The sequence below is a fragment of the Apus apus genome, chromosome 4 (assembly GCF_020740795.1).
Source record: "Apus apus isolate bApuApu2 chromosome 4, bApuApu2.pri.cur, whole genome shotgun sequence".
Lineage (NCBI taxonomy): Eukaryota > Metazoa > Chordata > Aves > Apodiformes > Apodidae > Apus > Apus apus.
This window is the reverse complement of record NC_067285.1, coordinates 22,176,897-22,196,303: the sequence shown is the minus strand read 5'-3', so window position 1 is coordinate 22,196,303 and position 19,407 is coordinate 22,176,897. Positions and strand designations below refer to the sequence as shown.

The window sequence follows — 19,407 nt, the reverse complement described above, 5'->3', positions numbered from 1 at the left end:
AAAAAAATCACCTATTTCCTTTTTGGTCAACAGAACATACATAGCTAAATGTTCTCTGCTTCATAAAGTGGGAGGAAAGAGTTGTTATGGGGACTTATTTGCACTTTCTGAGAGCACTATTCCAGAAACAAGTTTTTGGAGCAAAGTATTCTTGGCATAAGTGTATTTAAGCACATGATAAGCAGAACAGAACATATTTCTATTTGATGACATGACTGATTCCATAAAACAGTAAGTCCTGCAAAATTGCATCATCATTTAAAGAAAAATAAAAAAAAATTAGAGTATGCTTGGGGGTGACCTTCTTGATAACTTTTCAATTACCTCTCTCCCAATTCTGCATATTCAATGTTTTGGGGCCTGCTCCCCAGCCAAAACTTTCCTGCTATGCCTCAGTCTAATCAATTGCATAGAAGTAATCCCAGAGGATAAGACTAAATGCATTACTTATATGACGATACACATAGAATGACAGGAAAGTAAGGAGGAAATCACTAAATGACTGAACACCAAAGAACTAATGTGTGATGGACTTTGTAGATAACATAAAGTAATGTTTAGCTAAGGGTACTACTTTGCAAATGCATACAAAACTTCAAAAGCATGAAACCAGTTGCAATCAATTACAAGATTACAGCTGACTTACAGACACAGAGGTTTAATATAAATCCAAGGTTTGACCATCTACTCACAAAACAAGTAGTAATAATTAAAACACCTCTAAGCATTCAGCACATATAAACAAGCATGAATATGTTAATTTTTAAAAACTGAATTTTCAAATGTGTCAGCTTGTTAGAATGCTTAAAAAAGCACAATCACTTTAGACTAACATATCAAGTTTGTTGTAATTGAATAATAAAAATTGAGATGAAGCCCTCAAAATATAGGCTAGGAAAATGTCATACTTCCCTGACATACTGAAAACACAGGGACTCAATATTTTAGCATTGTATTATTCTCTTATTTAAAAGTCATTTCAAGTCATAAAAAGTCATTTCAATCAACACATTATTAAGAGTAAATAAACACTTTAGTTTAAAATCAAGCTTTAAAAGTATCTAACCACAGTATGTAGGCTTTTTGCAAAAAAGTTGCACAACCACAAAAAACCAAAAGCTTATGACTAGACAGTGAGAGGTAGTGTGGAAAGAAAAGAGGAGTCATTACAATTTTATGAAGTGTGTATAGTAAAAACATTACAGTGAACTCACAAGAGTATCTATATAAAAGCTTACAGAGAATTTTAACTTATTTTTTCCCCTTATCTGCCAGTCCTACAAAATTCAACTCAAAATGTGCCAAGCTACATTTTTCCAAGTTCACATGGCATCACTAGTAATAAACTTGTGTAATGAGAATTTCACTATTATTCCAAGGATGAATAAACAATAGAATATGATGCTATCTAACTGCTAAGTTAGATCCACAGCACAGCAGAATTGTCAGAATGAAAACAAGATGTAAGAAATTGAGCATAAACCAAGATTACTCATTTGGAGGCTGAAGAAAGTGGCACTCTGTATTTCCAGAAAAACAAGAACAAAAATGTGCACTTTTGTTGCCAAAGTTGTGTTGTAAAATCCAAGTTACAGATTTTTATCAAGTTAAGACTTGAAATCCAGCAGCTGAGTTAGAAAGATAAAACTTCAAAGAGTACATCTCACAGTTCTAACTTCAGCACTCTAAACTCAAAATAAACACTGAAAAATTATCATGTGAATATGGCCTGGTCAGCAACACTTGCCCTGTCTGCACATGTAAACTGTCTGTTTCACATACTTTAAAGTAACAATCCCTATTTAAAGATTCAGATTTATTATTCCTTCTAGATCAATGTTGTTGAATTGTTATTTAAAATTGCAGAAGGAAGCTGAGAAGTAGTAAAATACTGTCTTCAAAAATCTGTATTTAGTTTGTTGGCAGAACTCTAAAACAATACATTATTTATGAACTGCATGTAGTACATGTATGCATATTTTATAGATTTAATATAAGGGATCCAATCATTTGGAGGGATTGCAAGAGCTCAGATTAAAGCAAGATGTCACATATCATATTAGATATAAAGCCAGAATTTAATGAGACAAGTAAAGGGCAGAGCAGCACACTGCAGTTACAATTTGACACCCCCACTCTCCTCCTTGTTCTTAAGCATGCATCATAACAGGAACTTTAAACACAAAGCAAAACTAAAAGTCAATATAAAAGAATAATTCCAATTCCGAGATCACTAAGATAAACAGGAACATTAAACTTTAATTTCTATTCCAGAAACTAAATTATTGCAATTCAGTTCATCATCTCTATTCCTCATTTTCCGAAGTTGTATCAAGCAATTTTCAGTGAATTTGAATCTTGATCCAGCAAAGTCATTAACACTCCCTATAGATATGTTAAGAAAACAAACAAACAAATCCAACAACTATGTCTAATGGTAACAAAGCACCTCTAGAGGTGCATTACCTACATTTTTACTGATAATCTCGATTTCAACTGTTCTCTGTATTATATGGTACTCAGTAAAATTCTTGATTCGTCTTCCTCCTTCCCTGTTCTTTACAGTTTGTCTCTGTTTTCCACTCAGTAGTCAAGTCTTCAGTGAAAATACATTTATTTCAATTAAGGCTTTTCCATAAGGTCTTAAAACTAGTCAATCTCTTCTGGTTTGCCATGTTTCTCTTCCAGGTGAACAAATTTACACTCAAGAAAGATCAGAGTGGACAAGGAAAAGCAGATTGGTAAGGAAGAAACAAAACTGCAACAGTGAGGGATGCAGAGTAAGAGCAATACTGGGATTTTTATAATGTTTTTCCAGATTACTTACTTCCTATCCTCTCAAACAGTTCTGTCTTTCCCCTCACGTTTTTCTACCTCCACTTTCTTAACTTGTTTCTGTCACTGTTTTTTTCCTAATATGAATTAGTATTCCCACTACATAATTCACTATTATTTAGTCATTAAGGAATGACTAAACTGTGAACCCACTTATTTTATCTTTTCCATTTTTATGCCTGTCACTGTCATTTAGTGGAAGAGATCAATCACTGCTTCCCCCCTTCATAACATGAGTTATGATAACAACATTAGTATATGTTCAAACAACGTCAAAATCCCACAGAAACTGAACATAAACATCTTATCTCAGTGGCTTTAGTACTGTTCTTCATTACTTCTCTATTGCTCTTGGTACTGTTATTCACCATTTTCAGGTATTTTTAAGAAGCATGATTGTACTTATAAAAAAAAATATATAACCAGCTTTTGAAAAGAGTGTGACATTGTGTTTCTTCCCTTTTATCACTTATCTTCCCTCTTCTTCATTTTTAATCCAACAATCTTTTGTGTTTCTGTTGCAAAAGAATATTTTTTCATTTGCTTCTTCCTTTCCTTTTACAGAGCTTTCCCTCTATGTATATTTTTGACTCTGCTTCTGCATTTCATTTTGCAAAAAGCTGTCTTCTCCATCATACATTGGAATATTTCCATCAAAAAAAAATCCAAACAAAAAAACAAACCAACAAAACCCCAAAAACCACACAACCAAAAACCCGATACCTTGCTGTTGTCCCTGGTATGTTCATAACTTTTTTTTTCCTGACCCTGTTCACATAATGTCCACTTTGGCCCGCCAACATGCAGATTTTTGATTCTCTCTTAAACCATCCCTCACTTCTGCAGCATGCCACCCTACTTCTCTACTGCAAGACAAAGATTACCTTTAGTACAATACCTGCCAAATGCTTCCTTTAAGGCTGTACTGCAGAACTTTCCTTTCTGTTAACATGCTAGGAAAACCAACAAAATCTAATTCTACTCTTTACAGCTTGACTACAATTCTGGTGTATTCTCTGTAAAATTCTAAAACCATAGTTTCCATTACAGTCGATGCTGCTTTCAAGTTTAGTTCCAAATCCCATTATTTAAGCTTAATTTTCTTACAGTTTTCTTCATAACTGAGAGCTTCTTCCTATTGTTGTTTTCTGATTACCTCAGATTTCTCACACATAAATACAGTATTTCTAAGGTGACTTTTCCCGCCCCCCCCCCCAAGAAGTTGGCTTATCCTTTTCAGGAAAAAAGATAGTCTTTCTTGAGTAGATTATCTTTACAGATATGAAAGAAATATCTAATATATGTGACCATGTATAACAGAAGTGATGATCACCATACACCATGTACGCAAGCATATGACAGTTTCATTTTTGCTTTTTAAACACATTATATACTGTAAGTTTCCCCGCCTATTTTGCCTTTGGGCATTTTTGTCTCAACACAGTGTTGCTTTCCTGAACCCTACAGAAGCAAACTATTTGAAACAAACCATTCAATGACCCTATTCGAGTGGATTCTTAAAGTATTCTTTTTTTTAATTCCAATAGTTTTATTAATTGCTCTCCAATCTTCTTACTACATTCCCTAACAATACACTCTTCCTGCTCAGAAATGAACTTTTAAAAAAGCAACTGCCAGACTTCAGAGGCCATTTTTAAATTTCCAACCATTTTAATCTGATAGTTTATATCTCTCCATCTTTAAGCATACTTTTCCGAGATTTTCCCATAAAGTAACACAAGTTGAAAAGCTAGTAAGAAATGTATTCTTAGGATTTCTTCCTCATATGTCTTCATGCAGAAAATCCACATCCACTTAGAATTCACTTAGTAGCTACCTCAGAGCAGCAACTATTTTGTACAAAGGAGCAGGGATTATTACTATAATGAATTTTTCCTTTTTATTTGCAGGGGCAACCTTTGTTAAATTAAAACTTCATTTCTTCCAAATGTGCATTTAATGCTACCTGGTAGTAAGTCTTAATTCCATAGAAAGTCTGGAAGTTAATAAGCCAGGATCATTAACAAAAATGATATAAATACAGTTTGTGTATTTTTATTTATAGCTTTTATATATCTATCACAATCTAAAAATATACACAAAGCTATATGCTCCAGAGTATTGTGACAAAAGGCATACTGTAATTATAGAAAAGCTAATATACCTGAAAGCTAATTCATCATTACTTTTATTTATCATACCCATATCCAAAAACATTACCCTTGCAGGAAAAAAAAAGTTTTATATTGCAGTCCTTCATGGGAGAACTTGCAAGTTCTTAGAGGGTAAATGTGGTTAATCACAGAACTATGCAGGCTCAAAGTGACCTCTGCAGATTTCTAGTCCAATCCACCATGCAAAGCAGGGACAGTCTCAGATTTAGATCTGGTTGCCCAAAGACTCACCCTAGTAAGTTATAAGAATGTCCAAGCATAGAGATTCAAAAACTTCTGTGTTTACTCATTCTCACTGTGACTTTTTCTCCTCATTGGAGGGTTCCTAATTGCAGCTAGGGAACTTGTCCTTGCCTTTTACCCTTCTACCGTACACCTTTGACAGAAGCCTAGCTTAATCTTCTTTAAAACCTTCCCTTCCACTCCCAGGTACACTATAGTTGTAACTGTAACCTTAACAGAAAGTGTGTGAAAAGAATAAAGATAGATAGATAGATAGATAGATAGATAGATAGATAGATAGATAGATAGATAGATAAAAAAATACAAGCATAGTCTGAGCAACAGAATCACAAGCACCCACTCAGCCGTGCTCATGAAGAACACAGAGAATAAAGAGCATCAAGCTGGTTAGAACTCAACATCTCAAATTAGCAATAAATCTTTTTTAATGAAGAACAAACCTGGGCCACTTTTACGGAATTTTGAGTAGAACCCCCAGCATGATATTCGACTTTGAACTTTTTCACAAGTTCTTCAAATCTGTTAATAAAAAAGGTGGAGAAAAAAAAAACAGTTAAAACTCTACTCTTTTTTTTTTTCCCAAAAAAAAAAAAAAAACCAAGACATTAATATGTAGATGACATCATGTTATTTGAAAATAATAAATTCAGATACATTAGCTATTACACATGGTGCAAGCTGGGAATATCTATTTAGATTCAGTCCAAATTACAGAGCAAAGTCTGACATGAATTTGAATCCTTCACCTTCAAGTTGCAAGTGGAATAAATAACTGAAAAACTACATTATATGAAGCATAAGCTTGATTGCAACGAACCATTAGATTGATAAAATACATGCTTGAATATAAATTACATAAATTAAGATAATAATAAATGTACTGTCTTTAAAGCTAGAAAGAATGTAAAATTAAGTGAGAAAATTGAGAAGATCTGGTGTCTATTTCAATATTAACTTGACCCAAACAACTGTGCCATGTTTTAAGTTTCCATTTGAAATTGTACTTTTTGACAGGTAAATAACTCCTATAAGCAAATCCTCCTGTACGTGATAAAATCTTATAACAGAAAAGCCAAATGTCTCCCAACAAACTTTCAAATCCTTCAAGTCACACCACTTAAGAACCAACCTTCTCTATAGTCACAGGCTATAAAAATGTAAAGTGGCACAGAAAAGGAAACCAGAATGATGGAGTTGTGGAGACTGCAGGGAGGCTGTGCCCAAGTGCAGCATCATGTCTTTAAGTCCTAAGCACACTTTCAAACAAGTTTTGTGGATTTAACCACCTCAGAGCACATTAGGCTCAGCAGGAAGTACTCATGCAGGGAAGTTAAAATGTTTACTGTAATATTTGTTTGCATGTTTGAGGTTCAAAATGACCTAAAAGTCAACCCTAATAGCATAGTTTTGCCCTTAAGGTGTATTAACTTTAGATGTTTACCTTTAACAAATGAAGTTTAGCCAGGTAGATGTATTTCAACAGATTTTATCATATTCACCTTTAGCATATTTAAAAAAAACAAATAGTGAAATCTTCTCACAGAGTGAAAAAATTACTATCGTCAACCCCAGCCTTCCTCTCCTTGTCCCAACCCCAATCTCTTCACAGTATATGAACAATGGTTTGGGGATAGATTTGTCAACTAGCGACTTACTTGTTTAAAAGGTTTTGATTTTCAATACCATGTTACCTAATATAACCATTTTGATGTCTGCAGTACTTTCAATTTAGAATGCTTTAATAATGAGCTACTTAGCTTAGTAAACTTCCAACAGGCAGACAATTAGAAAGAGCCAAGAATTAAATTACTAAACATGCTTTTCGCAGTTATCTACACTACTAATTACCCACCCATTCAATTTTTAGCAATTGAAACCTCAAACGATAGCAAGTAGCTCAGAGTGGGGGGGGGGGGAACAAAACAACCAAACAAAAAAACAACCAACCAACCAAAAAGAACAAAACCACCCACAACAAAAAAAAAAAACCACACACACAAAAAAAAACCCCAAAACCAACAAAACCACACACACAAAAAACCCCCACAAAACCCAAACCAACCAACAACAAAAAAAGCAAAACAAAACAAAAAAACCCACAAAAAACACAACCCCAGGTCTCCTAACAAATGCTTCTCAAGTAAAGACATACAAACTGTCATGAACCAATTCATTATTTGGCAATGTTTTTTCTATAATTTGACATTTTACCTTTTCAATCTATTTGAGCATGTACTGCTCAAATCACAGTTATTTTCATATTCCTTGCATATTTACAAGCATGCCAACTGATACTTTAAGTCCTTTACCTAAAGGCATCTAATATTTCTATGTCTGTATTATTTAATGGCACATTAAACCTTATAAACTTAGTTTACTGTTATTGATCACCTATGTTAGCAGCTCTCAATCTAGATGACTATGTATTTAAATACTTGTAGTTTCAATGAATAAAATAGGAGGTATCTGAATTTTGGGGGAAAAACTGAAAACAGCCTTAAAATACTGCCTGTATTATGAAGATTTCACAGTGACAGCTACATAATCCAAGAAATAATCTGAACAAACTATTTTATGATTACTTAATAGATTAAGACACACAAGAGCAAGTGTCTTTCAGTATTTCAGATGGAACATTAAAAGACCTAACTCCTTTGAATTAAGATAGTAAACTCAACACCTCTAAACGTCTGTTTCAGAAAATAGAATCAGAGTTTGTATAAATGTAAGAAAAGTAATTTTTGCAGGTCATTTTCCATGACACATCAAAAGAATGATATAAATTGTGTGGTTTTGATCCACAAGAGCCTGATAAATAAGAATGACCTCAAAATTAAGAATGCCAATAGCTTTTTATCTTAAGAAGATTAACAGTTAGATGGATATTTTTCAAAATGTCAGCAGATGGCACAGGCAGCATGGGAAAACTGACTTTGTCTGCTGTATGTCCAACCTGCAAAGAGAAGGCTGTCATACCACCATGCCTCAGAAACATCATATTTGCTTCTATAAAACTCTCAATTTTAAGGAAGCGATTTTAACTGTAGAAACTGCAGGCTCAGGAATACTAAACAGATCTCCTGTGTGTGCTTCAGGTCTATGCTGTTATCACACTTAGGATAATTCACGAAAATTAGAACCTTATGAGCAATACTGAATAATATTTTTTTTCATGTTCTGCAACTGTTGGTCTTTGAGTATTTCTTAAGGCTGTGCTATATATGAGAACTGTGACCCTTCCCCTGACCTAGCAACATGCCATTACCTTAAATAACAGAATAATAAATCCCACAATCAGCACCATATAGAGAGGCCCCTATTTTTGGTACCATGAATTAGTTCACCACATTATGGAGTATTATAACAAAAACAAGTCTGCATTTGCAGCAATGTATGTTTTCAGCTGTGATGCTGCTGATCAACCATAGAACTGACCAAATGTGTGTTAGCATTTTGCTCAGTTCTACTATAAGCATTTATGTCTGTCAGTTGCTTGCTTTTTTTTCTTCCCCTTTTTAAGAAAGGATTGACTACTACCTGAACTTGGTACTGAAAGGTGAGCCTTTTCGGTAGCTTCACTTTTGACAGAATTAATGGCTATTGAAGTATAAAAAGGTGATAGAAGAAACTATTTTATAAAAGAATACAAACAAGAATAAATTTTAAAGCTTTTTTTTAAAAAAAAAAACAAACCAAAACAAACCACAAGATACACCACCTTATATTACAGGAGATGGAGGCTTATTTTTAAAAGGCTCTCCTCTTACATATGCCATACCATTACTTCAAACTGGAGACAAATCTTAGCATTTCCCCCCAGAAAGTATCATTCCTGACAATTTCACCGCCGTGTTTGTCACTCAACTCAATCATAACCTGAGCATCGCTATCCATCTTCTTTGTGTCCTATCACCCAATTTACGTTTAAACCTTACACTACTCCTTCTCTGTATAGGCATGATTTCCTGTACTATAGAGATAAAAGCACTCATGTCAATACTCAACCCCTTCATACAGCTGCAAAGATCTTTTGTGTCAGCTATCCCTCTGACCAGCTCAATTCTCTCCACACCCCTTTTCTAGCCCCTTCTCAATCATTTCAAGCAGAAGCCACTTCTCTACATTTTCAAGGCCTTGCAAAGCTTTAAGGCACTGAACACACCATCCTTCATTCAGTAGGTTCAGATTTACAACATCATCCAGGCACAAAGCAGTCAACAAAAATACCTTTTCTCTCACTAACCCATGAGATCATTCAATGTTCAGTTACTAGAATTTTCTATGAATACTAGCAAATCTACTTGAAATCTTCCTTCAAACTCTTTTTCACCATAATATCTAAAAACATCATCAACAAGGCTGTGTGATTTCCCCGAGGCTATTCTCCAGCCTAATGACTGGCCATCCTCTCCTGGATCAATACTCATCTCTTGCAACTCGCTTTATACACAGAATCTGAGGCTTTTTGGAGCTGGGAGTGTCTTCTTGTTCTATGTCACACAGCAACAAATACAGTCAGTTCAGCTCACCATAGTTTCCAAACAAAACTGACAACAAAAATAAGCCCATTAAACATTCCCTACAACTGAAGACAGACAACATAAGGAAATGGAGCCACACTTAGGAATAATGGTAATGCTGTTAGGTTTTTGGACACAGTTTATATTAGACTACAGATAAACTCTTTTTTTTAGAGTAAAATGGCCATACAACAACAATTAACTGTCTCATAGAGAGACCATCAGTAAAAAACACTTATGATGCATATGTCAGAAGCTACTTATCTGCAAGAAGTAAAGAAAAGTAATCTCTTGTTTTTCAGCAGGGTTTTTTGCCCTGGATATCTTTTGATATATCTGCTTATTACTCAAGATGTACTCAACAGCATACATCAACAGGGAGCTACACATAAAAAAAAAATCAGCTGCCCAAAACAGCTTGAAAAGAGAGAAAAATATTTTTTGCCCTTTTTGCTTTTGTATGCCAGATAATGATACCCTGAATGTAAGACAAGAAATTTTTTATTTTGTATAATAATAATACAGTATTTCCACTGGATTGTCAATTTTTGTTTGGTCTAACAAAACCCTTCAAAAACATTAAGATGGAAACTTCTTAGCTAATCATGAAAAGGTTGCAAGTTGCACATTATTCTATAACTTCTTTCCTTGGAAGGAAGTTGGGGTCAGGGAGACAGCCATTTTTGACACCTTTAGACAAGAAGCAAGACTAGGATTTGGTATGTTTTCAAGCTGTCGGGCAAATTTTAATTAGACTTTAATTACAAATCATAATTAATGGTGATTCTGACACATTTCCCAGATATTTCCTTTTCGTTGCAAGAAGTAGTCATATTAAGATATTGCAATAGCTTAAATGTTCAGCTGTGAGGAGAACCAGACTCATACACTGAGACTTATAGGTGTGATCCTTTTAATTGCATTTTTAAAAATCTACTTAAATCTTCAAATTAAGTAATCTGTGTCAGAATGTCTATGAAATCACTCTATAAATTAAATTAAAAATATGTGAAAGAGTGAGCAGCACATTATAGCACCTGTTTTAACAATATTAAAATCTCAGTAAAACTAGAACAGTACCACCAAATATTATTTCCAGTTTTTAAGAAAACCCTCAAGGTATGAACCAACACAAACAACTCAACAATGCCAAACCTGCATCCTGATTGTTTTGCAGGGCATGGCAGAAGTAGTTATGCAAACATCTGGACAAGCCTGTTGTCTGTCACATTCTCAGTTTCATCACAGCCTGGACCAACGCCAGAACGATGCAGGCAGCCACTCTGCCAGGCAGATGGGGCACATGTTGTTGAAAGACAGCCTTTCCTGGTCAGTGTTAGCAGGCAAGCTGAAGCCCTCATAATTCAATCCTAAGTAAAATCTAACTCAGACTTACAGGAAAGGCCTAGTCTTAAGATGTGAACATTATAATTAAACCACAAGATTTTTAAACAGAAGTAAAAGGGAGACTACTTCAGGAAAAATACTGTAGGTAAAAAGACAACAATATTTTTAACTCTAAAGATTGTGCCTAATTTCCCTATCTAAATTAAATTGTACAATTCAGTGGTCAAAGTTCAAACACTAGAAAGGATAGCTGTACATTTTAACTATTTCATCCCTAGTTTTGATGAATAGCCAATTAAGATGGAGACGCAGATATAACTGGTTGTTCTTACTTAAAATTGGACCTGAAACAGCAAAAATACTGCTTTTTAGAAATGAGGTACAGTCACAGAGCTACATAAGAAAACTCTGTAACAGCTGCTTGGCAATGAGTGACTTCACTGAGCTAGTTCTCCTTATTAGCTTGGCACAGAATTAAAGAGTCTGGGAACGGGTAGGGGAGTAGAAAGGAAGAATGAAACATGCTAAAAAGGAAGTATTGGAGACAGGTTAGCACCATGGACATACAACAGATACCTAAATGTGTTAGGAATATGACTGCTACAACTGAATATAGCAGATAATCATATTTTTCTCCCTTATTTACTAAAATTCAGAAAACAGTGACTAATCATGGAAGTATTTACTGTTGGAAACAAGAACTTCACATAAAGTATTTTCCTAATCACCTCATCCAAACAAACAGCAAATGAAAAAGCCAGTAATTCCAACCAGGTTGGGATTATGAGTACCAAATGTTAATATATGAAAGAAGAAAAAAGTGCATAGGCAAATTGCAAGATTCATAGCTTTGAAATATTGTACCACAAATGTTAGCGAGGTTGAAAAAAATGCACTTAAATGTCAGTTTGATAAAAGCCAAAAGAACATTTTCCACATGTGTTTGCATTTAGGCATATTGAAACAAGATGGAAAAAGTAACAGTCATTCAAATGTAAGGTTAAAATAGCTCTTAAGCATCATGATTTAAATACATTTCTCTAAGTAATTTATCTTTTTTCTCTTTTCTCAGCAAAGAGTCAGGCTAATTTATGCAAGTGTTCTTGAAAAGCTCCCCCTTATTCCAGATTATTTGGATATCTTCCCTGTCTACATTATTTTAAAAATGTAAATGAGTACACTCAAAAGTATCAGCCACCACGAGGCAAGTTTTCCTGTTGGTCTTCTGAAATGAAGTAGGAAAATGAAAATAAATTATACCACTAGATTATTAATTGCTTACATTTCTGATTCTGTCACTAAACACTACAAATACATACACATTTTATATGCACAGAGTACCTTCATGAACCTTAAAATCTGTGTATTATATACAATTACTATAGTATAGGTCAAGACAACTAAAAATTGTCTCCATTAAATTTCTAATCTAGACATGCTTAAAGCTTCATCTGAGGATAGGTAAACAGAAGTACTACTAGAAAATTTTCATCAGTTCATTAATTCACAAGTTTATGCTTTCCCTCCACTGGCTTTCTGGAAGATCTTCCAAATGACCAGCCAAGACTCAAAAACATAGCAGATAAATGTATGGATTTGCACCAGTATTTGTTACAAAACACTGCAGACAGAAATAGCTCCCTGCCCATACACATAACCAATTGGGTCAAAAGACGTTGCAGACAGGAAAAAGCATGTAGCATTTATCTTCTTCATCCATGGATGTGCCAAAGTATGTTCTGGAGCACTAAGGAACAAGGTCATTTCCTTTGTTATTTCTCAGCAGTATTACAAAAACATTTACATGTGCTCCTAATGTTCCTAGTATGTATTTGGCAGCTTGTATATAAGAATACTACTTCTAAAAAAACTGGGTCATTTTCTGTTTGCTTCTCATAAGTAGGACAGGAAGAATACATGCTTTCTGAGACCTAACAGTAAATTTTTTGTGTCCGAATGTCCTTGCTAACTAACCAATGAAAAAGCAAGTTGTTTTTCATATTAGAAAGTAGTATACGTCTTAATCCTTTTAAAATTAATAACTTTGTCCTACAATAAAAATATAGGAAGACAAGTACAACAGATTGGTTTTGAAAATAAGACTAAATTTACAAAATTAAAAGCAAATCAGAGGTCATAATCCTAATTATGCAACAATCATGTAAGACTGCAATGGATGCTTCCCACGTGGCACAGTAGACACCAGGTGTTGACTGTCAATAAACCTTTAGTGAATGCTAATTGAAACTGCTCTTTCACAAGCATCACCTTACTTCAGCGCACATCAAACTGAAAACTTACTTGCCAAGAAGCTTCTAATATTAAAAGTATTCAGTCATCTCTAGATCTTAAGACTTTATCTTTGCTAGAACTTAGATTACCTAAAGCTGTAGTGCAAATCATGCACACTTACACCTGGCAGAGAGAAATACTTAATATTAAGCTTTACAACTTAGAATTTTAATCTACAGATTAATCAAAGCAGTGAAACAGTAAAAAATAAGTTAAACAAGTTGCAACTTTCAGGTTCCAATTCCAAATTGATAAAATACCAGCATGTTTTGCAGAGCTGTTCCAGAACCAAATTATAAACTGTTTCCATATATCGCTTATATTAAGCATTTTATCTGAGTAATATTCTCTATTAATACAAAGTCCAATACAATGCTGACACTTGTCAACCACAATCTACATTTTTTGCTCTTCACAATAATATAAATACTGCTAAAACATCCATTTTTCTTCACCCCTTGTGCTATTTTAAGTTATTTTAAATCAGTAACCAGTCAGTAAATTTAAACAAAAAAAACCACCATCAGGCTATGTAAGTAGACCAAGAAGACAGTATACATCCATCCTAAGCTCCTATTAAGATGCAGTGAACTGTAATAATTTTTCTCATGAACAAATAATGAGTGCAGAAAACCCTGCTTTGAGCACAACCAACAGTAAAAAGCAAGATTTCTATTTTAGTTCTCTTTAAGCTCCCTGTTTCTCGAAGTAATTCTGTCTGGAACATCCCTTAAATATCCACTTACTGATAGTGGGTAAAAACATCAATTTCTGTAGCTCAAGAACACAGACAATTTTTATTACAAGCACATATGCATACTCCCATATATGTTTCCTTTTTTAAAGTTTTTTCTAAGTACATAATCATGTGCCCACAGCTTTATTTTCATAAGGTAGGGCTTTGTGGCACATTGGTGGGGGGACGACGTAGGAAAGAAGGAATCAGAACTGTTCAGTAGGGATAACATGGAAGTGTATTGCTTTCACTTTTGGACAAAAACCTGACTCTCCTACAAGCAGAAGTCCTTATGCTGGTGGGATGACATTCAAGGACCAGATAAATGGAATAGACTCCTACCTGAGAAGATGGATAAATTGCCTTATAGGGAGACAATTATGGGACAGTATATAGACTCAGTGTAGTGTACTTAAACTAGCCATAAACAAATGAGATAGGGATTAGGAAGCAGTCTCGCCACAGCAGCCTGATGTTTAGAAAATGTTCTATCTTCTAAAACACATTTTAAGTTTTCCTATGCCAACTTCTAATCTACTGCAGTTAGATTGATTCCAATACTTACACTGGCTTATTTATACTTTCATCAAGTGTTTTGACTGCAACACTGTAAAGTAAATAAATGCCAAATTTCTAATATGGAAAATATTAATCTTTACTAACCCAGTCTAAACCCTGTGGATTATTTAGGAGCAGCACACACTGTTAATATCAGGATCATTACATTTGATTGGTTTCATACATTCTGTACAGTGTCCACTGCAACATGAGAAGATGGGCTAAAACACTACAGGTTGTAAGGGTTAAGAGGAGCTAATAATGCACAAATATTTATCTGAATGAGGTAATATGAAAAGTTTGTTGTGTTTTTTTTTTTTTAATCTCAATATTCCATTGATAATAGAAAAAAGCAAAACCAAACAGCTAAATCATCAATTGGGCGTAAAACTTACTAGCTCCAAATGAAACATTCTCTTGCCAGGAAAACGGACAGGCCTCTTTAGACTTTACAAGAGGAAGATGTGTAAACAAAATAAGGCAAACATATAGATTGTAAATGGCATTAGAAGCACCAAAGAGACTTGACACTGATGCTACTTGTTAAATCATTTCCATTATAGAACATGGTTTGGGGGTCTTTTCCCCCATCTGTCATTCAGTTCCCCCTAAATCTTTGCACATTTTAATAAAATAATTGTCTGCACTACCAAACTCTGGAGTTTCACTAATAGAAAAATGAAGTGAACAGTTTAACAACTAAGATAAATTACTCTTACAATAAGTTTTCTACTTGAGTGGTGATATTTTCAGCTGCTAAAAAAAAAAAAGCACCTCCTGTGTTGTACCAGCATAAAACCTTCAAACTTTGAGAAAAGAGGTCAAAGGATTGAATATGAACTGCACACAAAGAGAAAGGGAAAAAAATACTCTTCAGCAGCTATCAAAACAAAGATGCTGATGCTAGATAGTCCTTAAAAATAGTACACTGAATGTTGATGAATTCTGGGGTCCTCACAAAGATCCAAGCCTTAAATAGGGCTTATCTAGTTAGTCTTATCAGTGAACCACAGAACAATATCCTTCTTGAAGTGAGGGACCCAGAACTATACACAGTACTCAAGGTTAGTCTTCTAGATTTTGAGATTTTCACATACATCGTAATACAATAATAATAATAGTTTGTGCATGCATATTCTTACAGGGAGGTAAGTCTAAATTTCAACATATTTTCTAGTTGAAGACTTAGTTACTTGACAGAGTATCTCCTGCAGAGATTATCCTCTTATTATTTGCTACAGACCCTCTCTGAAAGCAAGAAGCCCATTTTCTCCAGATGACTCATTAGCAAGCACAACAGAATGAAGTGTTCCAGCCTGAAATGCCAGCAGCTAAAAATAACTCATCCCACAGCCTGTGACAATTCAGTCCATCTCTTCACTCCACAGGCGCAGCATCAGAGGGTCACCTTTGGGGGGAAAAATTAGCATATGCAATGAAAAGAAGAGGGAGGGAACCACACCCAAAAAAATCAACGTTCCAAGCAGCACTAAAAGGCTTATTCCACAGCAGAAAAACAATTCTGTGATTTATGGATTGAGAGAAAAGACCCAAACATTTGACCCAAATGTGACAATACTGAGAGGCTCCCTTTGATAAATCGCTCATTTTGACCTCCTTGCCACTACAATGCTAACAACACATGTTTAGTGATACTCTGTGCTAGTCCTCATGCTATTTTTAAGAAGCTTATGGTCAGCTGTTAAGTTTCACAGAATTGCGCCAGCTCTTTGACTGAACAGTATTTCTAAAAAGCACCATTTCACTACAGAATCTGGGCATGAAAGAATTTGTATCTCCGTTCCCAAGCAAGCTGGAAGGAAAGAGAAAGAAAGCTACCTTCTTACCCTGAGAGGGAAGAAAGTAAATCTGTCTTTACTGAGTACCGAAATACAAGGAAATATGGGAACTCAGAAGCTACAGACCACTGAAGGTTAATTTCTGTGTCTGAAAAGCTGCTGGCACAAAACACCAGTGCATAAGCACCTGGTAGTTAATTGTCACACAGTGAGCATTCATTTGATATCAACATTTTCTTTACAAATCAACAAGCTTTTCCTTCTTTAAAAATAAAAGTGGCCTGGTATGGAAGAGGAAAAGTAAACGTAATAAATCTCAATTTAAAACACATTTCTTGCATTTTCTCATGTGAAATTCTCATAAGCAAACTGGGGAAACATGAAATAAAACTAAATGTACTTAAGTTGTTACACCAGTAACTGACAAGCTCAAACTATAATTTTCTATGCAAACAAATTACATCTCAGGCTTGGTCCAGATGTGATTAACCTGTTTGATTTTGCAGTCAGTATTTATTAGAAAACCAAGCACCTAAACTTAGCAAAACCTAAGTTTTAGATTAAAAACAAAAACAATCAAAAAACTCCCAACAACTTTGCTCAATATTCCCAATACATTTAAGAAAAAAAAAAGTTTAAAACTGAAAGTTAGTACGGACTAGCATTGATGAAACAGAAATTTAATAAACAAGGAGCAAACAGACCATAACTGCAATTAGGCAGCAGCACCACTGAGGTGGGGGATTGGGGGAAAGGTGTCTGAAGGTAATGGAGGCTCAAATGTAGAAAGCAGTCAGCAACATAATTATTGCAGCAGCTGGGGGAGCTAGGGTAGTAGGAGAGCACATTTTTCTATAATATTGTAGTAAGGATGACAAAAGTTAGATGCAAGGAAAATGTACTCTTTTCTACTCAATAGTAATGAAGACCGCAACTATCAAGTCCAATTTCAGCACCCTGCTTTGAGATGAAAAGCAGTTTGGAGAATAACTGGAAGGCAAGCAGAGTAAGAGGTATTAAAATATGTTGTATAAAAATATATTGAAGACATTTAGTTTAGTCAAGAAATGTCTAGACACAAGATAGACTGAATAATGACTCATACAAACAAATCAAACATCATTTCTTCATACTTCTTGCAGACAAGCAGCAATGAGCTTAATTAAGACTACACATTTTGAAAACAGCTAGACACTTTCAGATATTTCAGCTACATATGTTTAACTCAGTGCTACACAATGGGCTTGAGACTCAGAACAGCTCTTTGTGTCTATAATTATAAACTACAGTAGAAAACTGAATAAAATTTCCTCAGGTTTTTTTATCTCTAGGTCAAGCACTCCTTTTATCTTCTACACATAAGAACACAAAAGCTTCCAAGGAAGAGAAACTAACACCACAAATTGAAGTTTTGTAGAAAGTGCAAGACAACAACTTGTTTCAAACAGTCTTTCACATTACGGCCACAGAAGATGAGTAACAGACAGCTGTTCAAGAAATCAAGCAACTGTGATGAAGTTCTGCAGAAACTCTAAGCAATCACAACCTCTTCCTCAAAATAAAATAAAAAATCCAGAACTTGAAATAGTACCTAAATCTACATTTGGGGAGAGGGAAAAAGGAAGACACATGTAAGAATAAATTAAATTTAAAAAAAACCACAGCAAAACAACAACAAACCCCACACATCTTTTTGCATTATCTGTAGATAATCAACTATTAAGCATAATGAGAATTATTCAAGAGCCCACAAATACTAGAAAAATAGCTCAAACAGCAATTTTGACTAGCTACGAAAGACCAGAATGAGAGCTTCCATAGGCAAACCTAAATCTTCTTAGGTTGAGATGAGAGACAAATTTTATTTTGAAGAAGACATCAATACTTCACATTGAGCGATGTATGGGTGCATATGAAGTAAAAATAGTCCTAAAACAATAACAGACTCTGACCTAAATATTATTGCTCACTTATAAGATTGGCAAGGTTGAAAAATCTCAATGTTTGATTTTTCTCTGCTCCTCCTAATAAAGGGAGAACATCGTTACATCAGAGTGAAAATCAATAGTATGAATACAGGCAGCTCTGGTCCTCATCATATTAAAATGGTGAGAGACTGAAATGGGTAAAGAGAAGAACAAAAGGCATAATCGAAGACATGGAAAAGTTTCACGTTAGGAAGATACCCAGGAAAGAGTCTAGGAGAGTCAACTATGCAAAGAAACAATCAAGATCATGAATGGAATAGGTTGTGATTATTCACATAATCTCATACTACAAGAGATAAAAGGCATAAGTAAACCAAGTTAACGACAGATTCCAAAGATGGAAAAGAATATACTTCTACAAAACGTACAGTTAAGCCATGGAACTCTTTCCTTAACAGACCATTAATATGCATATATATAGCATACTGGATTCAAGAAATTACTAGATAATTAACGTATTGAATGTATTTGGCAAGACAGATACTACCACCACACCTCAAAATAAAAACCCTACCATCTCTATTTCACAGTGTCTAAGTATTACTTGTTGGAAGCTGGGCGAGTATTGAACACATACAGAAATTCAGCTGGTTTAAGTAGCCTTTGTCACTGTGAGACACTGTTTTGTTACTGAGAAGACTTGGGCAGGGTATTAAGTCTATGTTAGTGCAGCTGAACTGCTTGCAAAAAAAAACAACCCAAAAAACAATGGCCCTTTATGCCAAGGGCTGGCTGGTGATGTTTGCCCCATTACAGAAAAGCTACCCAAATATATATTTTCTGTAGTGCATGTAGTCTTGTGGGATGGATCCACTATAGAGAGCATTATCCACTATAGAGAGCATTACTGAGTGGAGAGCTTAAAGAAAGCTTCTCTACCTGACAGGAGATGGTGCCCTGCACATTTGAATATGC

At 34.7% G+C, this 19,407-nt stretch overlaps 1 protein-coding gene across 3 annotated transcripts in view; it reads right to left on the bottom strand.

Annotated features, from left to right (window-relative positions):
- The window catches only part of ADK (adenosine kinase), a 282,611-nt gene that overhangs the window by 196,106 nt on the left and 67,098 nt on the right, over positions 1-19,407 (bottom strand). For all 3 annotated transcript variants that reach the window (XM_051616394.1, XM_051616396.1, XM_051616395.1), the window contains exon 4: positions 5,693-5,771. In XM_051616394.1, coding sequence (XP_051472354.1) covers positions 5,693-5,771 — 79 coding nt within the window. The remainder of the gene's footprint in view (positions 1-5,692; positions 5,772-19,407) is intronic.